This window comes from Melozone crissalis, unplaced genomic scaffold, assembly GCF_028551555.1.
Source record: "Melozone crissalis strain CALT ecotype California unplaced genomic scaffold, PUWL_Pcris_2 ptg000014l_1, whole genome shotgun sequence".
Classification (NCBI taxonomy): Eukaryota; Metazoa; Chordata; class Aves; order Passeriformes; family Passerellidae; genus Melozone; species Melozone crissalis.
The window spans coordinates 14,150,125-14,160,050 of NW_026535792.1; the positions used below are offsets into that span (position 1 = coordinate 14,150,125).

The window sequence follows — 9,926 nt, forward strand, 5'->3', positions numbered from 1 at the left end:
ACATATCTGGAAGGCAAAAGAGTTGATGAGAAAATTACTTAAGATCTACATACATACATAATCACAGGTTCAGTTTTCAACTGAACTGCTAAAGTTGTATTTGAGTAACATTCTGCATACATTAGTGTCTTCTGAAAAATGCTCTAACATACACAATATATCCATAATCATTCTAGAGATCTAAACTAGAAACAAAAGCAAGCATGCACACAGTGCACGCCTTAACAAACACATCAAGAACTACTGTGTTTTAGTATATTTTATATATAAGCCAGAAAGAAACATCATCTAGCTGGAAGATTTTCCATTAATGCACCTCTAGCCATAACGCAAAGCACATGCTGTTACCCTCCCTAGGATCCCACACTTGGCAGAAAGCAAGGTTTGAGCTGAGGCTGCTGTCTGCAGCACCAGACAGAAAAGCGCCCCTCACATACAGAAGCATCACTGTCTTGCCTGTAACTCCCCTGCAGGAAAAAGAGACTTAACAGAGTATAAGGTCCCAGTTCCCATCACACATTCATTATTTCAGGACCAAATCCTAAAGGCCAGCAAGCCCCCTCAGGCTAATCCAGTCAGTCATGCAGACTTTCACAGGCACTACATGGAGTCAAGACATCCTCAGTTTCTTGCTGGACTGGGCTATAAACATCTGCCCTCTTCTGATGTCAGGAATGTGGGGCTATAAAAATGTTTCCTTTTAAAAATCAGCCTTCTGTCCTTGGTGAAGAGATGGAACCAAGAAGAACCAAGTACACCCAGATAAAATGCACATACTGACTGCAGTGTTACAGAAAATTGCTTAGCACTGAAATACTGGTTAAAGGTAATCTAGGAACACATTGGTTTTTTTAACATAAGTACATTAGACAACTCTGGCTTGCTCAACAACTTGTGAGCTAATGCAGACACTGCTGATCCTGCTTTCTCTTGGGAGCTTTTCCTTCTCTGCCCAACAAATTGGTACAAAACCTCAGCAGAAGTTCTCTGGAACAGACATTATGCAAAAGCAGGCAAAGTTGATCACTGATAGATTGTGTTGGGGTGGAGCATTTATTTGATTTTTGTGGTTGGCTTATTTTCTAAATATAGTAGCAGTTTATCTCAGAACATACTTGCTGATTGACATTCAAAGTTTTAGCTTTAGAAGAGTCAAAGCCAGCTGACAGTACTCAGGGGAACAATCTTTCCCTGAAGACTCAAGAGCTACTTTAAATGAAAGGTCCAAGATAATTTTTGTAATGTGGTACAGACTCTCTATCCAATTCCAGATCCTCCAATGCATCTCCATGAACTACCCCATGACATGAGGTTCTAATTCACAGTATAACATAACATGGATAAAGTTCAACTGACTTTCCTGCTTCCCTTTCCAGCAAGTTCCAGCTTAGTTTCACCATGAGGCTTCCTGAATATTATGGATAGAGTCCTTCACTGGAGTGGGACTACTTGGCACTGACATAATACCCAGTTTTTGAAGACTTAAAACCTTCAGCTAAGCAGTTGGAGGGTTTTAGGATTTTTTTGATTTTGAATTTAAAACAGTGAAACACAAAGCCAACAAAATGAATGCATTTCAAGAGAAAAATTTCAAGCTGCCAGATGTTCCTTAGTCTTGTCAGTTTTGCTACAGTTTTGCCCCTCTGTTGCTCATTCCCACCTTGTACTGCCATGTACAGCCATGGAACAGCTCACCCATTCCATGCTGGCAGATCTCCTGAAACCACCCTGTTAAGGTGACACAGATATTGACCTGGATTAAAAATAAACCTGCCCAAAGGAGCAGACATGTTGCTAAGTGCAGAGAGCTTCACAGGGTGCCAGCTGAGCTGGGTGGGGCAGTGCACCATGGCAGGGACTGGCCAAGGCACCAGTGACAGAGCAGTGACACCGGGACCTGCTTTGCTCCATCAGGTGGCCCCAGAAGCACCAAGAGCACCTGGGTCAGTGGCAACTCAGCACCCTGCACTGGGGACCCTGTCAAACAGGAAAGGGTCACTCTGAGGGCTACAGTGAAGAAGATAAGGCAGAAAAGACTAGATTTAGAAAACACAAAACACTCGTAACATTCAGCTTCTTTCACCCTCCAGACATCAAAATTGTTAAGACAAAAATAAGGGGAATAATGGGAGTTTTTTATACAGCACAGAGAATGAGTATAAAGTTTCAGGATATTAGTAACATGATTCATGTTCATCAGCAGTCATTCTAAGTCCTGCCAGGCAATCCTTCTGCCAACTAAGTTAAAAAAAATACTACCTTCTAATGACTATCAAACAATGGTTTGGGCAAAATTATTTGGAAAAGCAGCACTTTCAAAAACATTATTTTCTAGTTTTGTAGTAATAATTACTTACCAATAATCTAAAAATGCAATTCATATAATTTTGAGATAATACAGTGAAAAACTACTTCAGTATTAAATTAAAAGTTGGGGGACAATTGTCTGAATACATCCTTAAAAAGTGTATCTTGTGGAAGAAAGTAATTACCTTATTTTGATAAAGTAAATCTCACGGAGTATGCTGCCAGTTAGTTATGTGTATTTACTGAAACTACTTTGATTAAAACCTTTCATTAAAAAGGAATTAATGGACTCCACAGCAGATCAACTAACAGACTGATCTGGAAGTATTACTGGTAACAGGCAGACATACCTGAAGCACCTGCAACAAAGACTTCCAACCCCATTTAACATGTCAGCAGTGTAAGCAATGACCCAGCCTCTTGCTAACCGATATGTGCCACAGGTGTCTGCCACACAGCAGGTTCTTGAGAAGCCAAGATTAAGGCCAACGATCTGAATCACCTGGCAAAACAATCAACCCCCAGGGAACACAAGCACCTATCTTGTTCAAAGCTCCTTACCAAAACCAGGTTTATAAGACATAGTTGGTATCATTATCCCCGACTTCAAGAGATGTTTTAGCTTCCTTACTTCTGCAATGCTTGATTTAAAGCAAAGATCTTGCTCCACGCAGATGTAACCAGGTACAACTTCACTTGCATCAGGAAGTCAAAGCAGAGGCAATGGCAATAAGAAAGGCATCCTTGAAAAGGTATTGGGAGTGAAGCTCTGAATACACAAGAACCAGGCTGGTCAGTCTAGTTTAAATCTCAACTTTAGTTAAGCTTTAGCAAAAATAATGCAGAAGTTTTTCAAGTATCTTAACACTCAGATCTTTAGTGCTCTGCTTTAGAACAGAGTAAATTTCTAAGTAAATTACTTGCTTAAAAGTATGGATTTTAGCCTAGTTTATTACCACATAGGATTCTTTGCTACTTGTTCTTAGTTCTTGTGTAACAGGTAGACAATCTTTATTTTGGTTACCTCAGGATGAAAGCTATTATCAATCATCAGGAGGCAATTACTAAAGACGAAGCAGGTTCACCTGCGAACCTAAATGTTCCCTCAGTCCAGCACTGAAGATGTTTTCCTGGCATCGCGTCCCCTCATGACACCCAGCAGCGGCGGTGCCCAGCTCCGGGGTTCGGGAGCCGCCTGTGCAGCACACCTGAGCGAGCGCTCCCGCCGCCGGACCGGGCACCGGGGCGACCCCGGCAGCGCGGGCACCGCGGGGCCGGGCTGCGGCTCTGCCCGCCGAGAGCCCTCGGGCAGCGCCCCCTGAACCAGAGGCGTCACCTGTTGTTGTACTACTCCCGTTCCCCTGCCAGGGGATTGCTCCTACCCTAGGACACCAACATCCAAAACCTTCAGAAGCCAAGCGGCGGGAGAGGGCGGCACCCGCGGCTGGCGCTCCACAGGCGGCGCCGGCCCTGCCCGCGCCCCGCGATGGGACGGGCGGGCTCGGGACGAGACTGAAGGCACCGACCCGGGTCCGCAGGGCCAGGAGCCACTGGCCCTCGCCAAGTGCTTGGCATGGCCCGGCTTCCCACAGGCCGGCGCTGTTACACAACCGCTCCCGGCCAGGCGCGGGACATGGAGCGCTGCCGCGGCCCCTTCCCGGCACGGCGCGAGGGGACGCAGGGGGACGCGACAGCCTCCCTCCCGCCGCCCCTGCCCCACGAGCCCCGGCCCCGACACTGTTGCCCCCGCCCCGCTCGGCCCCCTGCCGAGCTCTCCGCTCACCATCGCTGCTCCTCGGCGCTGCGCTGCCCGCGGCTCTGCCCAGACACGCCGGCGCCCCGGGACGGAGGGACGGGCGGAGGGGAGGGGGCAGCAGCTCCGCCCTCTCCGCGCGCGCAGCTCCCGGCGGGGCGGGGCCGGGGCCGGTGCAGGGGCCGGGGCGGGCAGCGGCGTGTTGCAGGGGCCGGCGTTGCAGTGTGAGGGCCGGAGGGGGCGAGGGGCCGGCACCGGGGCTGCCCCGCGCCGCCGGTGTGTCCATAAATGGAGAACTGGCCGCGGCGCAGCCAATGGCCGCACGCCGGGACGTCATTCCCTGAGGGAATCCCGGCGCGCGGGGCTCGCGCGCTCCGGCCCAGGGCTCGGACGGCCGCTGCTCCTGGAGCGCCCCGGGCTGAGCACCGGGAGAAGCTCCCCCTCACAGCGCTGACACGCCTTCAGCCGGCGGGGGACCGGCCTGCTGCGTGCGCTGCCCTCCTCCCGCGTAGCCGCAGAGCTAAAGTGCTGCTGTCCCTGAAAACACTGGGAAGCAGGACGCATCTTGTCGCCGGGGGAATGCTGAAACAATTCCTACAGGCATCTCACAGACGCGGAACAACCCAGGCGCCTGCAGGCAGCCGGCATCTGTTGCACGATGCTCAGCTCGTTCTGAGCAGAACACAGCCAGCACAACTTCAGGGGCTGCGATTTCTGCGCGATCAAACCAATAAACCCGCCCGAAGCTGGCTACTGTACTCCTGTTAACAAACGTTTCACCTCAGGCTTGAAGCCCTGCTGTTTGCTCTAATGGGTTTCTAATGCCACTTCCAAGCCAGAATATAAATCAAATGGAAACAACATAATGTAACAATCATAACAACAGCCAGACCCCGAGTCATATGTTGATACTGCTTCCAAACCACTTTGAAAACCACTCATAATGGGTAAAGATCCTGGGTTTCATCAATAGATTGCACTGGGATTTAGTTTATTTCTGATTAAAAAGAAGGGCAGTTATTGGAAAAAACAGGGAGTAGTTTGTATGCAATATACATATTTGATTTCCATTGTTTTTATGAACAAGATAAAGACTTGTGTCCACACTGATTTAGAGATTAGGCATGAGCAGATTTACTTGTGGTTTTCTGGAGGAGAACACTGCTCTGACTGCTCAGAGCCAGGTGCTGGTTGTGCAGCCAGATCTGCCAGAGCCGAGGAAGGACAGTGCTGTTCAGCATGTGACTTTGTCCTCACAGGTGTGATGGGGTGCAGACATTAAACACATGGCTGATCGAGTGTTACAAACTCAAACCACCCTGATGTGCACAACACAGAAATGGAGCAAAACTCCCAACTACCTGCCCCCTCTCATGTCACACGGTCTTTGGTGGCTTGGATGAAACACAACAGTCCTTTGGGCATGTTTCATCCTTGGTTTTGAAGAATAAACAAAACATTTCTCAGCTCAGCTGAGCTTGTACTGTATAATTACTGATCATGTGAAGCTTAGGATTTCCATAGTGGATTGCTTGGATGTTGGCTGACATTGATAGGAGAGGTAGGTAATATTTTCATTGCGAAAATAGCTGGGTAGCAAACATGACCTGCAACATCTATTAAAGCAAAAATATATTTGATAGTCCTAATAGAACTTCACAGGAGATAGGTTTCACACTTTGATTATCGACAGAAGGCGAGTACAGCAGTTTTATGGAAATAGAACAAAAATAATTTGCCTAGTATTTCATTTGAACATAGAAATGTTACACAAAATTGAGGCTGATAAAAAGCAGTTAAAACAGTCCTGCAAGAGGCCAGAGGGTGTATATATATTGGGCCAACAGAAGATAGAAAATCAATATGGGTTTTGTAGGTTTTTCTATTTGCTTTGGATGTGGGTTAATTTTCTCAAGACACGTATATTTATATTTATGTGTGTTTACATACATAGAAACATCTTTATAACAAGTCATGAATAATAAGAACCAAGGTTGTGGAAAAATAGTTTAAAAGTGCATCCACACTGGCCAGCTAACCAAGAAACTGGTCCTGGGTTCACTGAAACAAATGTGAACTACTGGGTCCATCTACTTTACATGGACTGCAGGATGACTTTGAACGAAATTTCCAGAGCTGAAAGAACCAATGCTGTGCATCTGCATGAACCTTTGCTAAGCACTGGGTGGACCAAGCACAGTCTAATTCACAATAAACTCTTTCCATGCTTTTAAACATTCTGCTTATTTTAATGATAAACATCTAATTCCCAAACTGCCTGTATTAACTGAATGATACTTATTCAACATCTTTGCTCACAAGCACAGGAAAGCATTTCCCCTTGAATGTCAGTGGTGGTGTGCATGAATGGTCTGCATGCCTGGGCTCCTCCAGCCCAGAATGTACAATTCATCCCTGAGAAAGGCAGAACCCACATTTTCATATTGAGGAGTTCCAGCAGAGTAAAGAGGAATGTCACAGCACATGCCACAGTTGAGACAGCCACAATACACAGAGCATCCCCATGCCACTTCAGCAGGCTTTAAGCACTCACCCATACACAGTGACACCTCACCTCATCAGAAGGCTTCAGGCCTCTGTCCATACAGAGGAACATCATATCACAGCAGAAGGCTGCTAGCATCTACTCCTCTTGTTCTTCAGCCCAGCCTTTTATCCCCTCACGTTGATGCATTGCACCTGTGTGCCCTCTGTTCCCTTGGTCAGTGTCCCTGGGCACTCCCTGGCTCATTGCTGTCAGTGCTGCTCCCTGCTGCTCACAGCTGTGCCCACTGGGGATGAGCTGCAGCCCCACTCCCAATCACCACAAACTGTGCACCTACAGAGGAACCCCTGTACTTTCAAATGATGCACAAAACTTAGAAGTGGTGACATTTCTATCAAAACATTAGTATGGACAGGATACCTTTCAAAGACCTAACTTAAAAAGATTTAAGAAAAATTCCCTGTATCAAGAAGTCCCGTCAGTTTTTTTCAGTACATGTATTGTCTGACAGTCTGTCTGGTTAGTAACACCTACAGCTCATGCACAGAAGTGCTAACATCAAGAATTATTTTGAGGATATTTTCTAGCTGCAAACAGTTGCACTGCTTGATTCTCCTGATATTGATCACTAGTGCCAAGCTTTGGGGAAATATTTCACTGAAGCTTCACTTCAGTGTCCCAGGAGGTTTATTAGCTTAGCATTTGGGACTTGCAGGGGTTGGTCCAGGCTCAGCACTCGCTGAAGTTACTACTGGGTGCAGCTGGCAACTCACACGTGCCTTTCCACCTACCCACTGCCTGAGCAACACTGTGGGCCACCACCAAACAGGGATCAGCCTGGTACGAAACTGTGCAAAGACTAAACTGACTGAAAAAAGAGCAAGGTCTTTATCTTTGGAAAAGCCACAGAATAAAGCTTTCCCTTGCTCTCTATTCCAAAAACATTATTGTGGCTTGAGAAAGAAATAACTCTCATGACAAGTCAGTGAATCTGGAAAAGATTAGAAATTGTAATGAAATAAGCACTGCTCTCACTGCCTTCTAATTGGCTAAAAATGACAGCAAAGGGAAAAAAAGGAATCAGAGCTTTTCTCTTACTTAAAGACTATATTTGAAATTAGTTTGTAAGTCACATATTTGTCTTCTGTTGACCACAACAATTTAATTAATAATTTAATTAATGCTTGAAAGCTATTAAAATAAGGCTTAATACCCTTAGCAACACATCATTCTTTTGGTTAGAAAACCACATAATCTGGTATTCCTTACAAAGATGAAGGACTTGTGTAATAGAAAAACAAATTATATTAGATTAAGACAACTTTGAAAATTTAGTGTAGTCTTATCCTGAATTTGCCTTCCAAAGAATAAAGACACTTCTGATTGTAACATTTTCTTCTAAAATGTAGATGGTTACACTCTGCCTTCAGTTGCACTTGAAGCATGAAGAATTCTACTTACAAGAAATAAAAAATGGATTCAGCAATTTCTTCTTGTGAAATATAGGGAGGGAGAAACAAAATAGCATGTATAAAACAAAGGCAGAATTTTATGACTTAAAATGTGATGAAATCAGTAATTAGGACAGGTTGGAAAATAGTATAACCATTGTAGCCTTCTTTAACTCTGTGTGCCTAATAGAATTTCTTCTTTCCTCTCTGTTGTTGGTCTCAAATGAGAGCAGCATTCCTGTTCAGAAAACAAGCCCTTAACGTGTTCAACGTGTCCATCTGAATACCACTGGAATAAAAAGTACAGTAACAGTCACCAGCCCTTTTACATCCACTGCTTGGTTTGAGGCTTTTTGAGGAAAAACAGCACGTGGCTCTTTCACTCTGGATCTGATTAAGAGAAGCCTCAGACATAAGAGATGCTTAGAATTCAGGAAGTTGAATTTTTCTCCGACTGCAAACCAAAACGTATGAATAATGCTGTTATTTGCAGGGCTGGTATAAACCTGGAAGAAATCCACAAAGACGTGGGAACCGAGGAGTTCTGCCTCCTGTGTTCCTGCCACTGAATGCAGCTGAGCCTTGTACCTTCACAACAACAAAATTACAAGGAGGTGGGTTTTTTCCCTCAGAGGGAGATTTTTTGCAACATTACACAAGCTTTTAAGATGAAAACATTATGCTATGATGGGCAACCTGATCCAGCATCAAAATCAGCCTTGCTCTGAGCAGGGAGTTGGACCATGTTCACTCTGAGATCCCTTCCAGCCTAAATTGCTCTGTTCTGTACTTCTGTGATTGGATAAGTGGGGCTCAATTAATGAGTGAGACAGTTGAAGACTCCAGAATAAATTAATATTCTTGATGTTGTGCCTTGATAAAATGATTATGATATGAATTTTCCTTTAAGAAAATAAATCTCTATGTTCCATATGAATTACACTGAAGATGTAATGATATAAAATACAATAGTTTAGTACTGCTTTAGTTAGAAACATCACAAAAGTGATACAAGTACAAAAAATCATTGTCTCTGATGGCACAAGATGAAAAGAGCATCAGTATGGGTCAAACCAAAGACCATTCACCTCAAATCCTGGTGGTGTGGAAAGACTGTAAGAACAGACAAGAATTTACGTGCCCTGTCCCTATCTCTTGGCCTGCACTGTTGCCAGAGAAGGGCGAGAGGGAGAAAGCAGGCATGAGCTACATTTTAATGTTATTTTCAAGATTGCAGTAGGAGGTACAAATGTTATGTTTTTAACTTCAAATATCTTCAATTTATTTGCTTTAACTAACAATTTGCTTGCAAGCCCTACTCTGCAGACGTACATACTCAAGAAAACACTGGGCAAGGGGCTCCGAGCAAGGAAAAACCTCTAGACAGGTGCACAAAAGCTACACAGGGACATGAAGTTAGTCTAGATATTTGCCAGCTCAGGCACTACAGCTGTGTACATCAGGAAACTAGAGCAAGGTCAGCAGAGGCCAGTGAGATGGTTGGGAGCTGGATCCCTGAGGATGCAGGGCTTGCTCAGCCTGGTGAGAGCAGGATTTGGGGGACCTGGCAGGGCCCTCCAGTATCTGTGATGAAGTCACCAAGATGGCAAATTCAGACTCTTCATAGTGGCACATTATGGGAAGACAACAAATGTAAACAGGAGAGGTTCAGACTAGGTATAAAGAAAATGTTCTTTCCTCAGCAGCCAACAAGCATGAGAACAGGCTATCCACCAAAGCTGGACAGTCTCCATCCTTGGAGGTTTTCGAGAGTAGGCTGGGTAAAACCCTGAACAAAACCCTGCATTTGGCCTCATCGATCACCTCAGCTGGAGCAGGAGGTTGGACAAGGATTCTCCTGAGGTTCATTCGAAGCAGAATTATCCTACAGTCTTTTGACTCCAAGTTC

The 9,926-nt window shown here is 45.1% G+C and overlaps 1 protein-coding gene across 1 annotated transcript in view; it reads right to left on the reverse strand.

The window, feature by feature from the left end:
• MYO1E (myosin IE) overlaps window positions 1–4,397 on the reverse strand; it is a 76,489-nt gene extending 72,092 nt beyond the window's left edge. The window contains 3 exon segments of the mRNA XM_054272948.1: window positions 4,091–4,102; window positions 4,105–4,272; window positions 4,275–4,397. Coding sequence (XP_054128923.1) covers window positions 4,091–4,102; window positions 4,105–4,272; window positions 4,275–4,397 — 303 coding nt within the window.
• Between the last annotated feature and the right edge of the window lie 5,529 nt (window positions 4,398–9,926).